Genomic DNA, 26,620 nt, shown 5'->3' on the forward strand with positions numbered 1-26,620 from the left:
AAGCCTCCACTCTGCAGGTTTACCTCATTTGAATTAGAGGAGCTGCTGCTGTCGGCCAATCAGGACTTAGTCTTCAAATTTATTCAATTGAACTAATTAAACTTTTAACTAAACACACATGTATTTGCAAAACATCGTGAAGAACATTATTCTGATCCTGAGGCAGAGAGAAGATTTGAAAACAAAGCCATGAAATCTGAATAACTTGGGACCTTTAAACCAGGTCTGACCGAGCCGAAGGGGTGCAGCTGTTTGGGCCTGAAATTGCCAATAATTTCATTCTGCATAAAAGGCAAATAGCTGTATTGTTCAGCAGTATTTTTGAGTCAAGCGTGACGCGACCTGGAGGTCATCGCTTCCCGCCAGGCGTAGTCAGGAATCCTTAGTGGGAAGACAGACAGGCAGTCTGTTTTCTGTAGGGAGATCTTAAGCTAAATTCCAGTTCCCTAAACCCTGCATGGGTTGATATTGATGGGAAACCTGCGCAGGGAGCGGCTCATGGCACTGGGAAACATCAGCGTTGTGAATGGTGCATTGTGGGACGTTGAAAAGCGCGCGTTTTTCAAAAGCTAGAAGCTGCGTCTGCCTGGTGGAAACGTTTCATCTTCCCTGCGAAGCTCCCTTCACAAGTCATTACTGTCTGATTGGAGTTTAGCCGTCCTGTCAGTCAGAGTCAGGCAGACAGGAACAAAAGACAGTCTAAAGCCGTGTTGGGGAGAGTTGCACCATGGGAAATCTATTCTAAACACCACAGGAAGGAAAAGTGCTACAAAGGTTATAGATTATCATAGACGACAATCAAAAATATCACTGAAGAGTTAGTGGCGATGCTACGTCTCTACTGAAAAATCGGATATTAAGACTACTGTGAAACATCTGGAAGAGGAAAAAAAACAAGGAACGGACAAACATCCTCTCAGAAAGTAACAGTGCAGAGGTAGTCCAGCAGCGGAGTGACTGTACACACAATACGTCTGGGTCATCTAGTGGAGGATGAGTGAACTGCACTGTGGAGTAACTCAGTGGAACAGTGGACAGGACAGACAGAGAAAAAGCACTGAAAATCAAACGGAAAGCGAGTGCAGCAGCGGAGGAACGTCACACAGCAGAAACAAGCAGCTCTCTGGCCGACTCAGCACAAAAACACACTCTGCTCTTCTCACGTTTTCCAGCCAGTGGTTCTCAACCGATACGCCAAGCAGCGCTGGGGCATGGGCGTTGATTTAATATGATGGGATTACAGCTGTCAGATTATAAAAACATAGTAGCTGTCATCTGTTTCCCCCCACTGATCGCCCTTGATGTATCAGATGCCTCTGAAGGACTATTTTTATTATTTTATGTGTTTATAATGCATGTGTGAACTAAACCCGATGGTGTTTTACCCTGTTGGTAAAATCAATAATCATCTGAATATGCTTGAGGCTGTAGAAACCTTAATTCATGATGGATTAAGTTTAGTCAAGGCTTTGGAGTCACAGGAAAATGAGACTTTTGCAGATAGATAGAAAAAAATAACTGATTGGAAATAGGTTTTAACGGTAAGAAGGCATTTGGTTTGTGAGATTACAGATATAAAACAACTTTTTACAGATCTGGAAATGAAGACGTCTTTTCCAAAATGCGATATAGACATCTTGGAGGTGAAAAAAAAATCAATATCTGAAATGTATTATTCAGTATCTCTAAATTATAGAGAAGCCAGTCTGTGTGTGTGTGTACCATACTTTACTTTTATTTTTGTGCTGGCAATGATTTTTATTAAAGTAAATGTCTCTTTTCAAACAACGGCTGTTGAAATTACAGTCTGTAAATCAGAATGTATTAAGTCATTTATCATGGATCGAAATAAACTCAAATTAATCAGATTGTGTAACTGCCTTGGAGTAATCCAGTAGATTACAGATCATAATTTGAATCAAACATAATCTTAAAACAAATAATTCTGTAATAGATTACTGTATAGTTTGAATAAAACCCAGACTGTACTCAGATGTATCTGGAGATTTCATCCAGATATCAAACACAAATACTTCTTCTTCATGGGAATTCTATCCAGTGAGTTTATAATCCACTTTTCTCCTCCAAATGACTCCAAATTTGGTCTAAACCAGCAGCTCACTGTGTTTCTTGTCACTCTGATTATAATTTGGTGTCACTTTGCTGTTTTCTGTTCTGGTTGAGAACCACTGCTGTCACCAGCCAAGGCTTCATTCATACCTCTGCCTAATCCATGCTGTACAGGGCTTCTTCACTGCTGTGTTTGGTTGTGCAGTAAACATTTAAACTGACCAATAAGATGTCTCCGTGTGTGTTTTTGGGAGACCCTCTGCTGCCGGTGTAGAGCTGCAGCTGCTGGGGTTTGTCCCTAAAGTGCAGACAGTTTTCATCACTGCTTTCTACTGCTGTTTATTCCCATTTTGGGTCTGCAAGCCGACAGCCTGCATGCGGTCGGCTCCACCAATCAGAAGTAAATGCATGATCATTATGCTGCGTTCAGGTCACATGGGAAGAAGCGAAAGAACGGGAAGACATGTCGTTGCTACAACTTGGAAGCGTTCGCATGTTTAACTCATCGGAATGCCCGCATCCAAAATAATATTTAAGATCAACCAAAAACAAGTAGAGCCGACAGTATTCAGGTGAATAAAACTGATAATTTAGATTTTTATTACCACGGACGGCCGATCGGTGGATTCGTTCGCCGCCTCTGTTGACACACTTCATTGTAATTCATGACACCCAGTGGGAGATATTGGAGCCTACGAAACATTCCCACAGGTCCCACTCGTCATCACCGCTCGCAGGCTGATGTGGAAGGTTTTTCCCAGTCGGCAGCTCGTATTTACAGTGAGTCTGATATGACCTGAACGCAGCATTAGAGCCAAGTGCTTGATTTTGATCCATTAGACTATTTAAGTAAGCCAATTTTGTGAACATTTTGAAATTTTGTGAAATGAGCACGAAGTCTTAAAATGCAAATAACGAGCTCCGTGCAGGAAAAGTCAGAGAAATGTGTTTCCAAACCAGGAAAGGATTAGATGGAGGAGACACGACTAGAAACAAGAAGTAGTTTAACACTGAAATAGCAGTGGAGAGTGTAGAGGGTGTGGAGGTCGTCAATTTTTCTACTATGAGGGAGGTTTTCATTTTCAGCTTAAGTTTTTCTTATTTAAAGGTTCCATATTCTCCACTTCCCAGTGTTTTATTTTGTGTCTTGAGGTCCATTCAAAGCTGTGTGTGTGGTGTCATGAACCAAAAACACTCTCAATCCATTTTTACACATTCATTTTCCAGCATCTCTCTGAGCCTTACCAAGAACAGGCTGTTTCTGTCGCCGTGTCTTTAAGGCTCATTAATATTAACGACCCCTCTGTTCTGATTGGCTAACCGTTTCGAGAGTGAAACGTGAGACGCCGCGGCCCGGCAGCTACAGGTAGGGAAAACTCTCCGGTTAATAAACAATGACAACCGCTCAACCGCTTTGAAAAAAACACTTTGTTAGTCTATTATTTCTTACAAAAATGATAATGAGCGAACCTTTGTGACGCCACAAAGTTACGGAAGTCCAAACGGCTCGTTTAGAGGCTCGCTTTTCTAATATGGATTGTGTGGATTTAGCTGGCGACCGTGCGTTTTGATACTTTCACCATGTTTAGATAGACCATCCAACTGCTTTATCATCACAGAGGCAAGGGGAGTCCTGCTTTACACCATATGGGACCTTTAACCAAGACCAAAACCTTAACAATGACCTTAACCAAAGTCTTAGTTGTTTAAACCTCACCCTAACTTTATCTGAGGTTGTTTTAGTTGCCTAAATTTAACCGTTTTCATTTTTCACATGGCAAACAGGTGAAAATGCTATGTCCAATTCCTGCTGTTGTCACATAATCCTTTCCTGGTGGAGGAACGTAATCTTCTCATAATTTGTGTTTCAGAGTTTCTGCTCATTTCATGTAATTTTGTGGGAGATGGTGTCGCACTAATTTGTGCCTTTTCCAGCATTTGCTTCACATTTAGTGTGTGTTGGGTCCGGTCAAGACTTCCTCTCAAAGACTTTCCCTCTGATCATGGAAAACGCAGAGGTATAAATCAACCTTCACCGTTCTGTGGCCGGTTCCCCAAAAGCATCTTAACACTGGGATCGTCTTTGGTTCACTGGAAATAAAAATGAGCCAAATAATCTGCGATGCTTCGGAGAAACTTCGGCTCTGTTCTTCTTTCACAATCACTATCCGAGTTCTCTAGATACAATTATTATTGCCTAGTAGGAGTTTATTTTTACAGGAATTTACAACAGAAAGACTACCGCTGTTGCTGCTAATATTCAAAAAAGATCCTGAATATCAATTCTAGCACACTTTTTTTGACAGGTATTAAAAATATAACCCCCCCCCCCTCCCTCCCCTCCCCCACTCATCTGTGTTTCCTCCAGCTTCCAGGGAGAGAGTCGGCTAAACAACACAACGACAAATACAGACGGTACTTTTTGCATTGGCACAGAACAAAAGCAGTCGGGCAGCAGACCTGGGTCAGGTAGGATTTGGAAATAATTATTAGCTTTTGTTTTGAACTGCTTGGAGGACTAGATGGGGTGGGGGGGTAGGGGAGGGGGGACTGGGGGGGGTTCAGATGTCAGGCGAGCTGTCAATCATAGAAAAGTACATCAACTTCCTGAAACTGTTGGAAACTTTCTATTAACTATTAACACAGGAGGCGTCTCCACTTCTCAGGACTAGTTCCTAGAAGAGTCCAAATTTACACCGCAGACCTCCAGTCCCACTTCAGCTTCTGCTCATCCTTATTTGATCCCTGCTGCCTTCCCTTCCTCTCTTCCTCCCGTCCTCTCCTCTTTCCTTCCTCTCTTCCTCCCTTCTTTTCTTCCTCTCTTCCCACCAGACTTAGTCAGCAGTATTTGCGAATACTTTTCAATTTATCCTGCTTTAGGTCCCATATCGGGCCTGGTTTGCCACACAGGAAAATACTATCAGTGCCAGAGAGTTTTATACCGCCACAGTAAAGTATATGAAAGTCAATTTATTATACTTTTCTGTGATTCATAACTTACCTGACACTATCTTAAGCTTAATTCATCTGGTACTCCACGCAGATTACTTGAACAATATTTGCAAGTACTGTGTGGCCCAAGTTAGTTTAAAACCGGTTCCTCCATCTGTCCCTGCACAGCCTGTCCTTCCCTCCCTGTCTCTCTCTCTGCGGACCATGAGCGGGACAGTGAGGCCTAATTGCTGTTAAGTGAACATTAAAATTAAAATCTAGACAGGATTAGACAAGGCAAGGCACCCCCCCACCCACCCCACCCCACCCCACCCCACCCACCTCACCCCACCCCACCCACCTCACCCCACCCACCTCCTAACAGGTACTGGGCCCACTGCCGTCCCAAAATATGTAGAATATGAATGTGTATGGCGCTGAGATCCTCTCTTTTTCATTTTCAGGTGACTTCTCACATCTATCTAGCCTTGGAGATATTTCTCTAGAAGAATAGGAATAATATAAATATTCAATTTTTTTTTTCTAGTATGCGCAGGCTGAATCTGGCTTCAGGACTCACCTGGCTCGTCCTAACGCCAGATTCGATGCCAGATTTCCCCCCTCCCCAAAAAAACTATTAATACTTCAAAAATATCTCTATTAATCTAGAACACACTTTGAAGTCAGATGCAAAAAAAAGACGACGTTTTCTTTTTTTTTTTGTACTTTTTCTTTTTTTTACTAGTGTAAATAGGTCAGTGGGGCGACAGGCACAGGGCAGAGCTGGTGTAGAAGACACTGTTCATCCAGAAGGAGGCAGAGGGGAAAAAAATTTACACTGAAAAAAAAAAAAACATCCATGTTTACAAGTCATTCAATCTTGAATTCAGTCTTAAAATCTTACTTTTAAAAAACAAACACAAGTGAAAAAAGGCCAACAGGGTGAGATCATTTAACTCGATTCCAAAGCAGATTTGCCTTCTTCAAAACACCATCAACTATTTAGAGAATTTTATTTTAAAAAGAAGTTGGACAAAAGTGAGTTTTAAATAAAGCGAGATCTTGAGACTAAATGCAAAATGAGTCGACTTGCGGAGTTAAATATTTTTTTGCGGTGTTGAGGGAAGGAGGGAGGTAGAAAAGAGGTAAAAGAGAAATGGAAAGAAGGAGGATATACTGTATATGGCAGCTGTAATAATCCATTGTAATAGTAGTTAGTATTGGGGGTTATTTTATTAAAGCACTATCGACTAGGTGTGCAGGCTAGCTGCCGTACACAGGGCTTCATTGTCTCTAACATACAGCTGTGCGCTACTTTGCTGAGTAATAAATCAAATACACCAACAAAAGTCCCCCGCTCCCAGCTATTACATCTGCATAGCAAAAAAAAAAAAAGAAGAAAAAACAAATAAATAAAATAACAAACACACACACACAAAAAAAAAAGTCTTAAAACGAGCTTTCCAACCCATTAGCATCTTTAACGATAACTCAAACCCCTTTTCGGTGGCTAACTTTTTTTTTTTTTTTTTCCTCTAGAAGATTATACAGAAGTTGTTTTGATGCAAGACTTGTTATTACTTTTTTTTGTTTGTGTTTTGTTTTTTAGAAAAATCTGCTTCTTGATGATGTGCACTCCCTACTTCCTCTTGGTCCGGTGGTGGTTTCTGATTGGCCGGTTTAGTCGTCGTCTTCGTCAACCACGGGGTCCGTGTCCCAGCACGTAATGTCAATCTCTGGAGACACACACACACACACACACACACACACACACACACACACACACACACACACATTAACATTTTTGCGTTACTTCTTGTGGTGACTTTTGTTGACGACATTTATTCTGTAAAAGCGAACCATTACCTTAATATTTACTTGGCTGTACCTAATTTTTTCAAAAAGCGGTTTTGGTCTCAGTAGCTAATTTCACTTCTTCTAATGTGTGTCCATATGGCGATTTTCTAAATAATTATGTCATTAACGGGATGACGGTTATAAAACGGGGTTGTTTTCCTCGTGATCGACAGGTCGCAGATTACGGACCAATAGCAGGCTCCGGCTCCAAAAAATGTCAACATGGCGGCGACCATAAACCCAAACTTTTTGCTTCAAAACGTCCCTTCAGAAACCTATAGGTGACGTCACTCACTACTTCGTTTTTTTTTTTTTTTTACATCGGTTTTTACAGTCTATGGTCCGAACGCACAACTCAAAACTTTACAGGTCATTCATCCCATAATTAATTGTCTGTGCATGCTGTGTGTTATATTTACTGGGAATATTGTAATTTTTTAAAATTTATAATGTTTTTGTATTGCTTTGTATATTGTATCCTTGTTAAAACTGAAATGAAACAAAGCTGAAACTTTACTGATTTTGTTAACCTGATTTTCAGATAAGTATCTCACCTGGTGGCTTGTTATAAAAGACTGGCGTAGGTTTAGCCGAGCACTCATCTGATTGGCCGAATTCCTCTTCCTGTGATTGGCTGAAATAGCCCTCACTGGCCTGTATGGACGGACAGACAGGCAGAAGACAGACAGGAGGAGAAAGAAAACATCTATGAATACACAGTGAGACAGAAACCTCCTGTCTGATGTTCAGCACAGCGGCAGCAGGATCTCTGACCTGAGTCCCTTCTTTCAGCAGCGTCTCCCCATTGGTCATCAGCAGCTGTCCGTCATCCAGCTCCTGCTCCTGCCCCTCGCCCGACGCGTGCTGCAGCGCATGCTGGTAGCTGAGGGTCATCTGGTCGGAGCCGGCCACGTCCACCAGGCTGGAGGGGTCGTCCTCGGCCCCGGAGCTCGAGCAGAACGTCCCGTCCATCATCTCGTCGAAGCTGAGGAGCGGCTGAGGCCGGACGCCGGCTGCTGCGGCGGCGGCGGCGGGGGGGAGCGAGGCGTTGGCGGGTTTGGCGTCGGGGGTGTCGCCCATCAAGTCCACCAGGTGGGAGGACTGGGAGGGGGCGGCGCCAGGCGCACAGCCGCTGTCCCACAGGTCGACCAGGCTGTCTGTCCCGGACTCCCAGACGGAGAAGTTGGCGGAGTCGCGGGCCTGCGGGGCGACGCTCTGGACGGGCTTGGTGGGCGTCGACTCCTGGACCGGAGACTTCTGCTCCTGTGGCCCTGAACCTGAGGAGGAACCGGGGAAACAGAGATTTATTCAAGTAATAATCTTCAACAAAATATGCGTCCGTCTGATTGCTGTAACACAACAGTGATTCAACCCATATCCAGTTCAAGAAAGCTTTTTTTTTTTTGGGATATCAGCAACAGTTTCCATGTGTGGTCACCTCCAGTCTGTGATTGGCTGTCAACCTGTCAATCAAAACTCTGTTGTGAATGGAAATCACACACCCACAGTTATCAAAACAGATGCTGCATGTAAAAGTAAAAATGTGGGTGCGTGAAATCAGTTTTTTTTGCCTGAAATTGAAGGTAAAGATGTTTTTAGTGAATTTATTGCACTTTAAAGGTGATTTGCCAACAGCACAAATTGTATTTAATGTCACCAACATGAGTCTTTAACCTTTATCTTTTTTTCTTTTTTTAAATACGCATGCCTCTTTCACAGTGTAACCGCTTTATCGCTCCGTGTGGGATGAGTAACCTATTTAACATCTGCCTATCTCCGTCACTGTTTCATCACATTTACTAATACACAGGATGTGATGTAACGATGCCTTGTGCTATTTCAGGGTGAGCGACTCCTGCCTCATCATGTTAAATCCCCTGGGACAGAGAGAGGGAAAGAGAGTCATGCTGTAGGTGTGTGTGATTCAGAGGAGAGAGACAGTTACAGTTACACGTTTGTGTGTGTGATACAGAAAAGGAAAGAGAATGGTGTGTGTGTGTGTGTGTGTGTGTGTGTGTGTGTGTGTGTTTCTTACCCCACTCGTTTCTGCAGCTCTCCTCCTCCCGGCTGACGTCCTCTTTGATGGGCGTAGTGACTATTTTGGGAATGGGCGACACGGCGGCCATGTTGCACTCTGTGCTCGCTTCAGCATCGTCGTCCCCTAGTGGGTCAGAACGGCACAGCAGCAAACAGTCGAAAAGGGCACAACAACAACAACAACAACAACAACAACAACAACAAAGTCCTCACATCACAAAGATCCACCGACAACATGACGTCACACTCCTGAACCAGATGTGCTGAAATAACACAGAATCTGTTTCGTCTGACTGGAAACACACAAGTATGACGATCACATGAAAAATCAGCAGTTTTGTAAGAGATTGTTTCCAAATGTCCTATGTGTCAGAACAGGAATAATATATTTCAAGCTGGTTTTTTTTTAGTTTTTCAGTTATTACGGTATTTCTTGAATGAAATTGAATTGATTGGCTGATTGACAGTGAGGCTGCAACTAATGATTGCCGTTATTATCGATCAATCTAGGCTACCGATTCTTTTTTTTGGATTAATCGATTAATCACATAGGCTATAAAATGTCAAAAATAATGACAAATGCCAATCACAAGTTACCAGATCCCAAAGTGATTCTTAAAATTGCTTACTTAGTCTGACCAGCAGCCAAAAAACCCCAAAGTATGAATTTTATAATGATATTAAATGGAAAAAAGTAAGCAAATCTTAGCATTTATGAAGCTGTAACCAGCAAATTTGGGGTATTTGTAATTGATAAATGACTACAACGATTAATCGCTTATCAAAATTGTAATAGATTAATTTTCTGTTGATTGACTAATCGTTTCAGCTCTAGCAGACAGGACTGAGCTTCCAGTCCCCCAGTTCAAATCTGTAAACCGGTCAGACTGGAAGAGTTTAAGAAGCTTTTAAGGGAGAAAAAGTTCAGTTGGGATCTGAAACTGCATGCAAAAATGGATTTTTGAAGTGAAAAATCGAATTTTGACCACATACCTACACAAATAAAGGAAATTAATTTGACTTCTGTGCAAGGTGACTTCTATGTAGAGTCATTTATCAAAACATCTGTGTGTTTAGTTTGGGACGGCTCCTCCTGTGTTATTTCAGCACTTTTTTTTTTAACAGTGCACAAAACCACAGCGGTCACGTCACTTTTTGCGATCACATAACCAGCAAACAACCACAGATGTAGTCGGCATGACCGGCAGACACGAGCATCACGAGCATCACGAGCATCAGAACACAGCAACACCGCCGCCGCCATGCTCTGATGAGACCCAGGCGTGGAAATCATTATGACGGTTCAGGATGGCGGTTCAAACATCGACACAATGACGGTTACAGTCATGGAGATCGGTTCCACAGTGAGTCGGACGTGTCCCTTGTTTCTCAGACAGTTCAATGAATTCAAGCGTGATTTGTATGGTGCAGAGCGGCTGCTGTGAAGGAACATACATCCCATACACATTTATACAACGGGTGGTTTCAGCCAGGAAATCTGATTGGTGCTACGTGTATTTTAACATCAATGAATCATCACCACATTAATTTTCAGACATTAGTAGAATTACCATAAACAAACGAGACCATCGGCAAGACGATCGTCAGCCTCTATCAGTCTCTACTCTGCATCCTCCATTGTTTCTCCACCTGGTGGATCTGGAGGGAAATCTGCTGGATCGCTTTACGGCACAAAACAGGAAGAGGTTCTGTTCTTCCAGAGCAAACGCAGCTAAAGCTTTCACAGTTTCTGGCAGCAGACGGTGGAAGCAAGTTGATCCTCTTCAGTCAAGACAAAGAGAAACCAGCTGTATGCAGAGCGACTCCGGGGGACAAGAGGAACGTCCTCTTTACGACAGGAAGCAACGGGGTTTATGGGAAATGTGGTCTTCATTTGGAGTGACCTGCGACAGAGGCGACCGACCATCTTCACCATGGTCTCATTTGTTTATGATAATTATATCAAGGTGACTGTCAATTAAACTTGACACCTAAACTAAATGACAATGTTTAAAAATGCTTCATGTAGCATCTTTATTTCCCATAATGCATGCTGAACTGGGCTGCACTGGTTCTTTGCCAATTCTTGCTAACCAGGTTAGCAGTCTTTCTTGTTTTTGTTCCTGTACACAAATACTGAGAGTAAAAACATTTCAGTACATCTGTTGGTAACCGTTGTATAGAAGCTGTAACACTCTTGAGGACAGTCTTTATCGTGATTATGGACACGTCACTCTGCTGAGCCTCATACCTCGTTTAGTTTAGTTTAGTTTAGTTTAGTTTAGTTTAGTTTAGTTTGTTTATCTGTACGGGACAGGTGCAGATACTCCAACAGTCCCTTGATGGGCTTTAAAAGTCCGAGCAATTCATAAAATTCACATTACTTCATTTTAAAATCAAACATCTAAGAAAAACACAACAACAGCAAATAAGAAAAATGTTTACAGAATACGCAAATGAATTAATTAGTGCCATGGCTAATTTCAGCCTTGATTAAGGTCTTGAATTTAGTCTGAAACCTCCAGCTAGAGAGTTTTAGTCACTCCTCGTATCCATAATCAGTAGACAGAACGGCCTCTCGCGTGTTACTGCTATGTTGTCTATCGGCCGAAGTCATGGATGTTGAAATGACGCCTCCGGTGACGCAGCATGTGACATCACCGGCAGCGAAGCTTCACTACGCCACAGCCGCCGAACCGCGTTGAGCGGCCGACATTTAGGACATGCAGGAGGTTCACAAAGTGTGGATGAGCTCCACAGATAGCTCCGAGCTTTCTAAAAAGAGCTTCAGTGTCTTCAGAAAGCCCCAGGGGGAAGGACAGGGAATTTAATTTGGATCCAAGAATTAAAGCTTATTCTACTGTTGCACACAGTGTAAACTGCTCTGGACGGAAGCTTTGGTTAAACGGTTAAAAAGTAAACGGTAAATGTGGTAATATTGACAGTTGACTGGATCCCTGGGCTCATAATCATGATCAATTATTGAGGAGTAAAGTAAAGAAAATGTCTGCTTTCATGGAGTTTTGGATAAAAGCGTCCCAACAACTGACGCCACGTTAGAAATACTTTCGAAAGAGAGCGGCGCTGTGAGGAGCGAAACAAAGCAACAATTTGAAGAGCGTGAATCACATCAAGATTGTGCTGAAATTGAAGGACAGTGAGTATAAATAATAAGTGGAGGGTCCTGTAAGGGAACCAGAGCCAGATTTCCCAGAGGCAGCGGAGAGGAGAGGACATCCAGGACGACGAACAATGTCACCGCCACCGGGGGACAAATGAACGCCGTTAAAGTGACGAATCACATCCAGCGCAGCAGAGTCTTGCTTGGGTGGGCTTTCCAATTCGACTGGGGGGGTCAAAGCTCCTGAGGTCGAGTCCGAGCGTCAAAGGACCGAAATTAGGGGAGCAGGATAGCTCGGCTGCTAAATTAATGAGGACGTTTCAATTTAAAGGAAGGATGGATTTCATTTAGAAAGGACAAAAGGCCAGGTTTGATTGTGGGTGCTTTTTAAAAATCGTTTTCTTTTACTGTTAAGAGAAACCGGTTCAGAAAATTGCTGAAGATATTTCACTTTAAAGGGAGGAGGGATTTAATTTAGAGGTTTGTTTTAAAGTGTAATTAACTGGGAACCGGTTTGAACTGGTTCCAGCTCCACCCAGCACACGGTCTGCCACCACAGAGCCTGAAAACATGCAGAAACAGACATTACAGCACTGTACAGCACAACATGGTCCACTCCACAGAGGTCAAAGGGCACAGATCCATGTAACACCCGGGTGCACAAAACACAGGCGTGGCTCGACGACGCCACACACACACACACACACACACACAGACACACACACACACGCACTCACGGATTGGTCAGTTGGTCAGGATGAGGAGCAGGAGGTGTGTGAGAGTGTGTGTGTGTGTGTGTGTAGGGAGGCGACGGAGTCCGCCAGGAGAAGCATGTGATTGAGGATGGAAAGGGGGGGGGGGGGGGGGCGGTTGGAGGAGTGATAGAAAACAAGTGAGAGAAAGGTGAAAGGTGTTTAGATGGGTGTAGAATACCGTCGACTCTGCAGTTACACTTACTGCTCTTCTTCTCTGAGGGAATTAAAATAACGTCCCGCCAAACTACGATACATAAATATTTAAACCAGAAATATTCACAAAACCAGAACATAAAGCAACATCGGCAGCTGACTAGACGACATCTAAAAAATGGCGACTGTGAAGAGACGATGGAGTCAACAGCCATCACACAAATACAGAGAGAGAATACAGAGAGAGAGACTTTATGGTCTGCAGCCATAAAGGATAAAGGAGATCACACTAGCAGCTACGTTAGTTGAATGCCAGCTTGCTCCTGTGTTAGCTTGTTAGTTTATTAGGTATTCGGTGTATTAGGTGGTTTGCAAGTGCACAAGCTGAAGGGCAGATGAACCGCGAGGCAGGAGGGATAAAGAGCTAAGAGCGACTGCCTGCATTCATAAAATCTGTGGGGCCCAAAATGAGGAAGACGAAAAAAACACACCCTAGAACACTGTTAAAAAAACAGCTATTGGCAATGTCTCTTGCATTTCTGGGTCTATTTTGTTGTTTGGTGCATTGCAGCTACAATGGAGTTTGATGCAGGAATAGACCAGAATAGAATAGAGGAATAGACCAGAGCTACTATCGCAATCGCAATACGCTGCTGTTGCTCCATTGTTGTCCGTGACAATGTGATTGACAGGAAGTGATTTTCTCTCAGAAATGTTCTGTCCAATAGATGAACGGCATGTAGGACCGCGTGTCATTTGCTTACAAATGTTGGTTCGCTTAACACAGGACCGTGTGAACACTGACCTCTGAACTCATCCACTGATTGGGACCAAAGCAAACGGACTATAGGTGTGAAAGCGCCCTAAGGGGCGACTCATTAAGGAGCGACACATATAACCCACAGCTGAATGCAACAAGTTCAGGCCCGTTCTCTGAGGATTGTCAAAAGGCATTCTGGGAAATGTAGGAAGTCACGAACTGAAGTAGATGTAGCTGTCCTCTGTGTCATTCTGAACATCTGAACTAATAGACAATGCTTTCAGGAAGTCGAGAGATCATTTTTTACCAACTGTCATTATTAATATAAACTTCTAAGTTCTCTCTCTGGATAACACTAAACACTAAAACTGTAAAGTGGGATTCTTGAATGCAGACTTATCTGACCGTGTGTAGTTTTGCAGCTTAGTGTACATCACTCCACATAAGAGCGTCAGCTAAACGGCTAAATGCTCTGAACCTCCTTTAAACAGCGAAACGCGGATATAAACAAGTCAATGAGAGATGGAAGTTATTCTGCAGCGTCAGAGGGAGGAGGGCAGGTGGGGCGGTGGGGGGTGAGTTGGTTGTTTTTTTGCGTTGCTCTGGTGTTCAGGGTATGGGACTAGATTGGAGTGGAGGGGGGGCTTGGTGGGTGGATGTGAGGGGAGTGAAAGTGTGTGTGAAAGTGTGTGTGGGGAGGGGGGGGTTACAAAAATGAACTGATAAAACTGGAGATGATGAAAATGCATGTGGATTGAAAAGTAATGCTGAAAAACAGTGTTGATCTAATGAAAATAGAGGCAAGTCTCATCATTTATCATCGTCTATTCATCATTTATTGTTCTCTCTGCTGAATCACAGACTATTTTATTCAAATTTTGAATTCACATGCAGTTTCATCCCCCTGCGTTACTGTCATTTCATCTTTGTTGCTTCCTTCACATGGGAGGAAGGGAGTGGGGGGGGGGGGGGGGGGGGGGTTTGGTAGTACAGCTGCTGGCGTCCCTGCTTCTTCTCTCTTTACTTTCCGTCAGTGTCTTCCCCCGCTTGGCGTTTATTTACTGTACCTACCGGCTGCAGCGGCGGGCTGCGTCCGTGCGTGAGGTGGGGTGCGGAGGGGCGACACGCCCCGGGGCGGGGGGTTCGGACTGGGGTCGCTGGGACTGTGCTGCTGCCTCAAGAACGGGCTGTCCAAACGGCCTGGTGGGCGGGGCGACACACACCCATACACACAAACACGAAGATATACACACAGGACACGAAGCGACGCACCCATACAGAGAGATGCGGGGGGAAGACGGACGAGAACAGGAACAGAGACAGAGACAAAAAAGAGAAAGAGAGAGAGAGAGAGTAGAAGGAAGACAGAGTCAAGGCAAAGGCAGTGAAGCCCCGGAGTAAACGGTGAGAGGTGGAAACGATTGTGGGAAAGGTGGAGTCCCATAGGAACCCATTAGCGAGGAGGAGAGAGAGAGAGACTCGCGGGAAGGTGCCGGAGGAGGAAAAGAAAAACCAGAAAATAAAAAAAAATGGAAGATGCCGATGAGTGGAGGAGTGAACGAATAAATGAGTAAACGAATAAATGAAGGAATAAACAAAAGAGGAGAAAGACAAACACCGTTGCAAAATGTGGGGTCAAGTCAGTGCAGAGGTGGCAGCAGAAAAACCCCGAAAGGAAAGAGAGAAAGACAGAGAGAGAAAGACAGAAAGAAAGAAAGAGAGAAAGAAAGAGAGAAAGAAAGAAAGGAAAAGGAGTGGTTAGTGTGGTATTAACACACCGACTCTGTACACACAGCATGCAGAGTAAGTAGAAAAGAAATGCTGAAGATGTTGATGGCTTATTATCTCTTATTATCTCTTCATATTTCCTTCTGAACCAGCAGATTAATCCTATTTCTCTATCATAAAGAAAAACATTATTTTGTCTAAATCCGCTTTCAGTGCAACTAAAAATGTAATGTTGGAGGCTTTGAATCCTCTTGCTTCTTCATTCATTTAACCAGGAAGTCCAGGTAGCATCACAACAAACATTAAAGCTGCAGACAAACAACATACAACAATGTAACGAGCCAAAGTACAATCAAAAGCCGGGTAAAAGTAAAGTCAAAATTTGCTACATGAAGTCCAACAGCAAAAACAAGGATTGTCCACTGACTGAGAGTCTGTACATTGGGCTTAAAAAGTTTGACAGTACTGACTCTTGTGGAAAGTTATCTGCTGTCTCCAACGCCTCCTGTTTTTAGCGCTCAGCAGCCATCACACCCATCTCATAGTGTTCCTCTTCATCAATCTTCACCTCATAAATTCATTTTCACAAACCTTTTCACAACTATGAGCAAGAGGCACGGATCCATTTCTATTATATTCTAGCGTCTGAGACAGAAGGAGCTGAGGAGAACGGCGTGGAGAAGTCGATGAATGGCATGTAGGACTTGACAGATGATGATTTCGATGGCCCGCCCAAACCCCCCCCCCCATCCCGTCCCTCCCTTTCTCCTCCTTCCCTCCCTTCTCCCTCTCTTTCTCGCCAAAAACCATGAGATCCCTGGAGTCTCCCATAGGTGCTCCATCTCTCCCTCAGAACCTGAACATGGACTAACACCTAACCAGGACAGGAGACTGAGGCCCAGATTCACTGCAGGTCTGTGAGCCGTATCACCAAACTGACCAAAATCAGAATCAGCCGTGATATTCACTCACCGAGACGCCTCTTTGTGCCTGTCGTGGTCATGCATATGCAAATTACATGTAATTCTCCTTAATTTGTCCACATAATAGTTATTTTTGTAGGCGAAGGAGCCATGCAAATTGAGATTGCACCCAATTCACTAACACTTCACAACACCAACTATTGTATTATATAAATTCTATTATATAAATCACTGAAGCACATATAAGATCCTTTTAAAAGAGACTTTGCACAGACAGATTTGCTGCAGGATGCAACGTCAGCAGCAAGTCGGACAAACAAGGGAACGCTTCAGCTGCAAAGGGAACCGGATCAGTCTTACAGCTGAAGCAATTTGCACTTGGTGATGAAGATTTGCTTGTGCGGTGCTCCTTCAGAGGGTTTGTTCGCACCACAACTTGACTTGCATGAATTTCTTAGTGAAAAGGTAAAAGGTGTCTAGATTAAAACTCGAGGCACGAGAAATGCAACAAATTGCCCTCGCGACGCAATCTGAGTGAATCTGGATCGGACTGTTTTGGTACATCCTGAAATTCACCAGGCGCTTTTTGAGTAGGATAGGACGTCCCAAATCATGGTTGGTTGCAGAGTAGACAAACTTGCTAGCCACAGGCAAAAAGCCGTGGTAATTTCCTAATTTCCCACGCTGTTCTTAAACCTTCAAGCACTCATCAGCACTGTGGATGGAGAGATGAAGGCAGCTGTCCCTCTTTATTGTTAAGCTACTCGCTCTTGATACATAAGTATAAACCTCTCTTACACTTACAATGTCGCATCAGCTAAATGCCTTAAATGTAAATGTAAATATAAGCCCCTCCCTCCCACACTCGCTCTCTATCTCCTTCAACTTCTCTCTGTTCTTTCATCCCTGTTTGCGATTTCTTTGCCTCGCTCCTGCAGTTTTCATGTCCCTTTTTTTTGCCTTTGCATCTTTCGTCCGGTGTCTCATGCAGATAAAGCTCGACCTGACGGGCGAGCGCTCGTCTTACCGGTCCGGTGGAGGGAGACGGGGGAAGTGTCGACGCTGGTGGTCAAGGCTCGCTCCTTCTGCTTGAAGAACTCTCGAGGGTTTCCCGACCGCTGGGCGATGATGGCCTTCGCCTCCTGTAGACACACACACACACACTTCTCTCTCAGCCTTTCCCTTATATAAATAGCTAAACGGAGGCGTAAGCAGAGCCTGAACTGTCCCACTAACACAGAACCGAGGCCCAGAGGTGCTGCTGCCACCATGACACACATACAGGAGATACAGCAGTCTGGCCGACATCGCTCAGGTTCCCTCGACTTTTAGTGCCAACGCACGTCTGACTGTCTGCTTTCGGCCATTCAGTTAATTCACCATGAAGGAGGCGCTCTGCCTGCCAAATAGGTGTCGTTTATTATGCTAATTGGAGTGTTGACAAGCAGGTTAAGAGAGTTCAGTCTTCTGTCTCTTCTGTCAAATGAGGAATATTTCCAAAATTGAGCAGTTTTCATCCTTTAGTGATCTAAAGAAAGTCATCCACGCTTTTATCTCTTCCTGCTCACTGTATAAAGTCTCTCTCTTGTCTCCGTCCGAAAAATTCAACAGTTTTGGTTCTGACTGGAACAAAAAGATAAGATCATATATCACCTGATTTTAGCATCTTTACTTGGGTCGTTTCAGATTTGTTTTTAAGATTTTACTCGTCATGATTAAGACACGGATGGCTCTAGTCACCAAGCTGTCTCACACACCTTTTAATCCCATATCAGCCAGACCGGTCCTCTGGCAGCTTCCTATTGGCTGTTCCAAAATCGTCGATTAAAAACAAGAGGTAATTGATTCTTTGTCTTTGTATCATCCTTTAAATCACTTCTTAAAACTCATTTTTATAGACTTATTAGCTTTTATATAATGAGCTTTCATTATTGTCTTTGACCTCACATTTATGATTCTTGCCTAGTTTTTAGATTTCTTACTTGTTTTTATACTGTAGCTTATGCTGCTGATTTCGTTTTTTTTTATCCTTTGTAAAGCGCTTTGTGTTTTGAAAAGTGCTATGTGAACTAAGATGATTATTATCAATATTATTATGTATTAATCTAGACTCACCTCCACCTCAGACTCCTTCTTGTCCTGGTTCAGATCCTCTTGGCTCGGCTCTGCTGCCTGCAGGGAGGAGAGATGAAGATGAGGATGCAGAACAGAAAAAGCTGGAGGTTTTCCTTGGAGACTTCCAGGGTTTAAACCTGACCTAATTTAAATAATGTACTATAGGAAACCCCTGGAAGATTTGAACCCTGAGTAATCAAACACAAATCCCTTATTAGAAAAAAGAAGGGAATGATTACATTAACCTGCCAGCAAGGGGCGACAGAGCCTCTGAGTTTCTACCAGTTTCATTCGGGACCAGTGATGAATACCAGAGAGAAACCACAGGGCTGATAGGAGGGGAAATGAAGCAGGAGTGACCCTCTGTTGGGGAAATTCTTCAAATGATTCCCATTTTTCTTACAGAGGTTGTCTTATTAGGTACATACAAATGATAAAAAACTGAAAAGAGAGGAAAGAAGAAACGCAAACTGCAGCAAAGAAACCCATCTACACTTAAAAAGAGACTGTAGACTTTAGAAACCACATGATACTCAAATTCAAACAGAGGAGAATGCGACACAAACAAAAACAAAAAAAGCAGAAATAAAGAGTAAGGGCAATAAAATGATCTGAAAGTGTGTGTCGAGTCACTGAGGGAAAACATCTAGCGGTGTGATTCATCCGATAGTCTACCGTTAAAAAATGATGAGAGGTGTGGATTTATTAATTTATGTTTTAACAAGGAACCTCTAGAGTCTGTAAATAAGCGAAAACAACAACTTGCCAACTATTAAACATGAACAACAAGCCGCCAGCTGGCTGAACTGATGGCTTTTAAACTAGTGATTAGTTTTATATTTCATGAGTCATTTGATTGTTTACCGAGACTCAAAGGGAAGAGGGAGCAAGAGTTAATGTCTGCTGATATTTACTGAAATTACTGATGTTTCAGCACAAAGCCTGATGACAGCGCATGATTACAGTGTCTGTCTGTCTGTCTGGATGGGATTAATATTACATAACAACGTGGGTAATGCTGCGTTCAAGTGCTATCGGATTTACCGGAACATATGAGCTGCTGATTGTGAAAAATGGTCCACGTCTGCCTCCTGGTGGTGATTAGTAGAAGTCGAACATGTGGGATTTGTTCATTTTTAATCACGGCGCCCCCATCGGGCCAATCAGGAGGACGGCTTATCCCACCCAGGACGGTTTATCAGGGTTCACACACCTTTTCACTGAGGAAATTCAACAACTTTTCCATGATTTCTCCTTGACTCCTTTTCAAATTTCCAAATTTTAATGAGACCGAATAAAAAAAGTCACCATCAACCACACTAACTTTAAGTATTAGTCTGGTGTTGGCTTTAAAATCAAGGATTATAATCTGATTGTATTATTATAGACAGGAGCCATGCAGTCACACCCTTTTGACAGTATTCAAGAAAGAAAAATCATTAACTTCACAAATAAAATTTTATGTCTTTTGCTAAACTTTTCTTCCATTTTTCATAATTTCGCCAGGCTTTGAAAATGCTATTTTAAAATTCCATGACTTTTAGACGTGTTATGATCCCTCAGTTTATGATTGGGACTTCTTTGTGTCAGATTGGCTGGCAAGGCAATCTAACCCCTGTGTGTGTGTGTGTGTGTGTGTGTGTGTGTGTGTGTGTGTGTGTGTGTACTAACCGACTCCAAGGATAGAGATTGAGAGATGTAGGAAACATCTGCTAAAATACTGTGATAAAACACAGCAGGCAGTTGATTGCAATGTCCTAATGGTTTTATGTGTGCTTGTAGCACACACACACACACACACACACACACACACACACACAAACACAAAGACATACCAGGACTGCTACACTTTAAATGACAGTTTCCCTACTACACACAAAGCATAAAATCACAGTTCTCCAAAAACAAACCCCACTGTCAACCAAATTAGTTTCATTTTTCTCTCTCAGCGTGACTCCCGCATAAAACCCAGAGGCGTGCAAAACGGCATCTTAGTACGCTCGTTTGGACGGGGAAGTGATGCTGTGGAGGAGAGGGAAGTGAGAGCAGAAACAGCAGATCAGAGGCGCGTGTCTCGCCGCACGCCACCGACAAACCTACAAAACTAGATTCAAGAAGTGAACGTGTGAGGCTTTTAAAAACGTACTGAGCGTCGCATGAGCCGAAACACACCGAACACACCGAAAAGGTTTACTGTTGCCTTCCAACTGCTTTTCTTCTAATTTTACAGGTTTTGTTTCTGGTGCGGGACGGGTTACAGCGTTCTCTGCAGATCTTACATCCAGATGCAGCTGTTTTACTTGTTACTGGATGTTTGATTAACTGCTGTTGCACTTTTTTTTTTACTGAAAAATGCTGGGAAAAATCAAGTTTTGCTCTCAGGTCGGGTGACAAATACTCACCTCTATTTGATTCTACTGTATAACATTCAGCAAAGAATTTCCTGTAGTAGTAATGAAAGCATATCTGCCAAATAAATTCATAAAGGGGGACATTTGCAGTGGCTACCGCAGTATTAGCCATATACTTTTCGGAATATGGTGAAATTTGGCAAATTTGTGCTGTTTGGAAACCATATTTGTCCACAATTTCCTAATTATTTCCTAGAAAGGAACTGGTCATTTCTTAGGAAGTTTCCTGGAAAGAACTATGAAACGATGTACAGTAGTAGTTGTACAGAAAATGTCAGCAGTCCGGTCGATAAGATACTGAACATTTCTAAAATAATGTCCTGTAAAGAACTGCAAAACTATAAACTATTTATGGGAAAAGTAATATTAAATAAAGTAATTACTACAGAAATTCATGGTTCTTTCCAGGAAACCTCCTAAGAAATTAACGGGGAAATTGCAGACCCGGAAAACAAAGTGTTAACCATATATTTCCTCTAGTAGTGGTGGTTTTCTTGACCCCACGGCATAAGATGAACTTTATTGGAAATTTTGTCAATACAGGAGCAAAGAACAGAGCTGCAGGCAGGAGAACAGAGAATAAAAGGGTGCGTTCACAACAAGAGTGTTCGGAGAGGTTTATTTGAACTTATTTGAACGCGTTTACTCCTTTAATTCTGTTTATTTGAACTTATTTGAACGCGTTTACTCCTTTAATTCTGTTTATTTGAACTTATTTGAACGTGTTTACTCCTTTAATTCAGTTTCTTTGACTCTGGTGGCACCAAATTTCAGCACCAAGACGCCTGAAAATGTGAATCTCAGTCCTGTTACTGTCTTGTGTGTGAAATGTCTCTTGTGTAAAGTCTCCTGGGTTCAGTGCGGTTCACCACTCGGTTCACACACGTTTCAGAGAAGTGAGAGTCACAGAACAGCAGAGAAGTGTGTATTCACATTCGCTACACGAGTGAGCGAATTCATTTTAGCGTTGATGTCGCCATTAAATGTAAACTGATTGTGTCCGACACAGAATTTAATTTTTTACTGCATCGTCTCCCTCAGACAGGATGAATGATTCATGGCCACTAGTCTGACAGTCACGGTTAATGATCTCATCTAATTTTTATACACACACACACACACACACACCGAAAGCCACACTTACTATGGCAGGCTGGTTCTGCAACCTCTCTCTGGCCTCTTCCTCCTCCTGCATCTTCTTCCTGTTCACACACACACAGACACACACACACACACACACACGCACACACAGATTACAGATTAGATACTACTTTACTTCTTTACACACCAGAGTGTGTGATGAACAGTTTGAGGCAGTAGTGACAGATAGTTTTGCATATTCCTGAGCGGACTTGGTTTTGAATCTTAAGCAGGTTTCTCATAACGGCAGCATGAGTTAAACCCGGCTCTTTTAACCCAGTTATGATGTTTACATGTCGATCCAAAACCGGACTTCAGTAGTCAGGTTAAAGGAACAATCAGTAATATTTTACTGGCTCGTTGCACAAAATAACCATAATATATGAGCGGGTGTTTTTGATCAAAGCTCCAGTCGCTCCACTGTTTCCTCAACGGCTGCTGAGATTTCAAGATTTCTAAACAAGCAGTCCGGCCCGTACTTTCTGTTTAGGTGGAGATGATCCACACAACCCCCTTGCATTCAGGACTTCTTTCAGTTCTGAACGCACAAACTGCAACGAAGCCTAAAGCCCGAAAAAGCCGCGATGACACAGCTGCTCCAAAACCAGAGTGAACATTGCTGCAGCATTTTAAAGGCGGAGGGATCCTAGGACTCAATTCAATTCAATTCAATTTATTGTCATTATACCAGTCCAGTATAACAAAAAGTCTTGTTCGCCAGTCTTTCTGGTGCAACATAAAAACATTAAAAAAATAAATTAAAAAAAACACTGACACAGTAAGAGACACACTTTCCAGACAATTTTTAGACATAAAATACAAAAGCAAAATAAGTAAATAAGAATAAGAATAGAAAAGAATTAGAATTAAAGTCATTTATAAAGAGTGCAAGTCATCATTGGTAGCATTAAGGCATGGGTAATATTACATAGTCATCATGAAAAGTATTGCACAGTGGCCTTATATTTGATGATGTAGCTAATGTTAGCCACACAAGCTACATGGCAAACTTTAGCTCCAGTGTTTCCCTAGGATTTTTAACAAAGTTGCGTCTCAGCAGAAATACATTTGTATAAATATTCAGCGCAGCACCGCTACTGAATGACTATAGAAACACTATAGAAAATATTTTTAGCGTGGCGGGACAGAACATTTTCCAATGTTGTTGTAGTTCCTCTGGCTGCTGTTAGATGTCACTAAAGAGTCCACATCACTGACTGTTCCTTTAAAGTCGAGATGAAATGAAAAATGCCTTTTTAACCCTTTTAGATCACATCCCCGGTCATATTGTGCACCTATTTAACAATATATGCCAAAAAAAAATACAAAAAATCTATTTCTTTGTATTCTTATAACAAAATTCAATCATGTTTTCTTCCTTTAAAACAAAATATGCCGTGTGCTTACGTAAGCATGCCCATAACCAATTTCAACCAATAATGTCATGACATCCACCCATCAATCAATCTTCAACTTTTAGCGCCCAGAGCTAAGATTCATTAGTTAGCTAGCTAGCAACAGCACGGTAGTTCGGTGTGTCTTCGGGTGTTATGACACGCCCACTTTTCAACGTTCAAATCAAATTCCTCCCAACGTTACGTCCCGCCTGTCTTTCCTGTTTCACTCGGAAATACGTCACGATACGGAAGTTAGATACTCTCGAAATGCCGTTTCATCTCGACTTTAAGAAGACAATCCTCTGTGCGTGTGAACAGAGTCTGGATCTGGATCTGGATCTGTACCTGTGCTCCTCGATCTGCCGCTCCCTCTCGCGGTACCTCTTCTCTCGGTCCTCCTGCTCCTTCCTCTCCAGCTCCATCCGCTCCTCCTCGAAACGCTGCCGCTCCTCCGCCACCTTCTTCCTGTCCTCCTCCTTCCTCAGCTCCTCCTCGCGCTGCACACACACACACACACACACACACACACACACAACAAAACGCACTCTTCAATCAACTTTCCTGTTACAGCACTCTTCAAGGAGGGCAATAAGAAAGGTTTTTACAGTCTAACAAAATGCATAATGACCATATTATATCTGCGCGGGGTTGATGGGCTTGTTGAACGATAACAGTGACTCATCCATTACTTCACCAGCTGCTGAGGTTTCTGGCTTTCAAAACTCACTTTCTGGCCCGTTCACTTTGGAACAAAAACCCTCCACCCACTGGAGTTTCAAGACTCTCCCAATCAATGTTGTTCCTATTGGTCCTGAATAGACGTTGATAAAGATCATAGATTGAAAATATCATTCTCATTTAGAGTTATAGCCAATTTACTGCTGTCTACGTCTAGTTTACATTTCCCCCAATCATTCTGCAATGCATATCTAATTAGATTTTTTTTTTACATTTACTCGTTTTTTATCGTTTTTAAAATACAAACTTCATGTCAAAGCTAGCTTGAAATGAACTGCTGTCCCGGCTAACAGAGACACTCTAAATAAAGAAGACATGGATGTGTTACATTGGTCCAGTTTCTGTTGCTTATGGAGAGTCTGTTCTCTGTGATGAATGTGATTTAAAATGTAGCGAAGTACAATACTTACAGCCAAAATGTAGTTAAATAAAAGTAAAATTAATGACAAAAAAAAATACTCAAAAAAGTACAAGTGCACAAAACCGCTACTAAATGACAGTAACTAGAGAATGTAATTAGTCACTTCCACGCTTGCTTTCTTTTTGTATATTTGTGGTTCTTGTCTGACATCAGCGATATTTAACTGCTCAGCTGCTGAACCGCTCTGCAGGTCAACAGTTTCAGACACACTGAGAGTCTGGACCAGAGTCTGGACCGGAGTCTGTACCGGAGTCTGTACCGGAGTCTGGACCGGAGTCTGTACCGGAGTCTGGACCGGAGTCTGTACCAGAGTCTGGACCGGAGTCTGGACCGGAGTCTGTACCAGAGTCTGGACCAGAGTCTGGACCAGAGTCTGGACCAGAGTCTGGACCAGAGTCTGGACCAGAGTCTGGACCAGAGCTGTGCGACTTGTGAAGGGCAAACCCAGTGAAAGACCTGCGGCAGAGTGAGGCCGGCTGTCGCTCTGTGTTTCCTCTCAGCCTGCTGAGGGCAGAGCTGCTGCTGCGGGACACACAGACTCTGTCCTTCACCTCCACTCAGATCCACCCAGATCCAGTCAGATCCACTCAGATCCACCCAGATCCACTCAGATCCACCCAGATCCACTCAGATCCAGTCAGATCCAGTCAGATCCACTCAGATCCACTCAGATCCACCCAGATCCAGTCAGATCCACTCAGATCCACTCAGATCCACTCAGATCCACTCAGATCCACATCGCAGCCGCTCACACTGAGACGCTCTAAGAAATCTGACTGGGTCTATTGGCTGCTGAGAAAAGACCAGTATTGAGGATTCAAAGTGTTTCTGTACTAAAAAAAAAATAATAAAATCGATTAATATTTCTACGACTGAGAAAAGACTCGTGTTGAAGGATTCCTAGAAACTCTGTTGAACTCTGAATAAAAACTATTTCTACTATTCAGAAATAGTGAAAATTGTTTTAAATATTTCCTACAAAATATACTTTTCTCCAAATTCAAACTTAGAGAACCTAAGTAAGCATTTATCCTCCCTCTTTTCTTCCCTTCCTCCTTCCCTCCATCATTCCTTCCTTCCCTCTTTCATTCCTTCTTCCCTCCCTCCTTCTTCTCCTTCAGTCCTTCCTTGTTTCCTTCCTGCCCTCCCTCTTTGTCTTCCTTCCTTCTTTCCCTCCCTCCCTCCTTCCTTCCATCCCTCCCACTTCCCTTCCTTATTTCCCAGCCTCTCATTCCTTCCTTTCCACCCTCTTTCCTTCCTTGTTTCCTTTCCTTCCCTCAAACATCCCTTCCCTCCCTCCCTCCCTCCCTCCTTCCTTGTCTGCCTCCCTTTATTTTCCTTCCTCCTCCCATTTCTCACTCCCTCCCTCCTTCCTTTACTCCTTCCCTGCCTCCCTCCTTCCCACCCTTCTTCTTTTCTCCCCTTCTTCCTTTGTCTTCCTCCCTCCCTTCTTTCGTACCTCCTCCCCTCCTCCCTCCCTCCCTCCTTCTTTCCTTCACCACGCCTACCTTGGCCTGTTCCCAGAATTCCTCTCTATTGATTTTCTTCATCTCCACCTCTGCGTTGGTCTTCTGGTACACCGTGCCCTGGAGGAGAGAGAGAGAGAGAGAGAGAGAGAGAAAGAGAGAGATAGAGAGAGAGAGGCGTGTGAGAGAGATAGAAAGAAGGCAATGGCAAAAGAAAGAGGAAAAAGAGAGAATTAAAAAATGAGGAAGAAAGACGATCAAAATGAGAGAGAGAGAGGTAGAGAAATAGAGGGGGAGACAGAGAAAAACAGTGAGGGAGAGAGAGAGAGACAGCGAGAGAGAGAGAGAGAGAGAGAGAGAGAGAGAGAGAGAGAGAGAGAGGGGAAGTAGCAGTGTGGTTTGTTAGTCACAATAATAGCCAGGAGAGCAAGAGTGTGTGTGTGCGTGTGTGTGTGTGTGTGTGTGTGTGTGTCAATGAGCGTGTGTGTGTGTGTGTGTGTGTGTGTGTGTGTGTGTGTGTAAATGACCTTTTCAGGGTGAGAAACTAAAAGCACAATTACTGCCCCCCCCCCCCCCCCCTTCCCCCACGAAGGTCAG

The 26,620-nt window shown here is 43.1% G+C and overlaps 1 protein-coding gene across 2 annotated transcripts in view; it reads right to left on the bottom strand.

The window, feature by feature from the left end:
• Positions 1–5,440: 5,440 nt before the first annotated feature.
• Positions 5,441–26,620, bottom strand: part of dbn1 (drebrin 1) — a 135,679-nt gene continuing 114,499 nt past the window's right edge. Inside the window, exons 6-15 of one of the 2 annotated variants that reach the window (XM_078286893.1) lie at positions 26,066–26,143; positions 23,744–23,895; positions 22,006–22,063; positions 18,451–18,507; positions 17,363–17,477; positions 8,894–9,019; positions 7,633–8,135; positions 7,413–7,512; positions 6,645–6,737; positions 5,441–5,839 (exon numbers count right to left, since the gene is read on the bottom strand). In XM_078286893.1, coding sequence (XP_078143019.1) covers positions 6,682–6,737; positions 7,413–7,512; positions 7,633–8,135; positions 8,894–9,019; positions 17,363–17,477; positions 18,451–18,507; positions 22,006–22,063; positions 23,744–23,895; positions 26,066–26,143 — 1,245 coding nt within the window. In that variant the 3' untranslated portion in view covers positions 5,441–5,839; positions 6,645–6,681. Of the gene's footprint in view, positions 6,738–7,412; positions 7,513–7,632; positions 8,136–8,893; positions 9,020–17,362; positions 17,478–18,450; positions 18,508–22,005; positions 22,064–23,743; positions 23,896–26,065; positions 26,144–26,620 lie in introns of both variants that reach the window. The other variant, XM_071897392.2, reaches the window with a different exon arrangement.

Source organism: Centroberyx gerrardi, chromosome 11, assembly GCF_048128805.1.
Source record: "Centroberyx gerrardi isolate f3 chromosome 11, fCenGer3.hap1.cur.20231027, whole genome shotgun sequence".
Classification (NCBI taxonomy): domain Eukaryota; kingdom Metazoa; phylum Chordata; class Actinopteri; order Beryciformes; family Berycidae; genus Centroberyx; species Centroberyx gerrardi.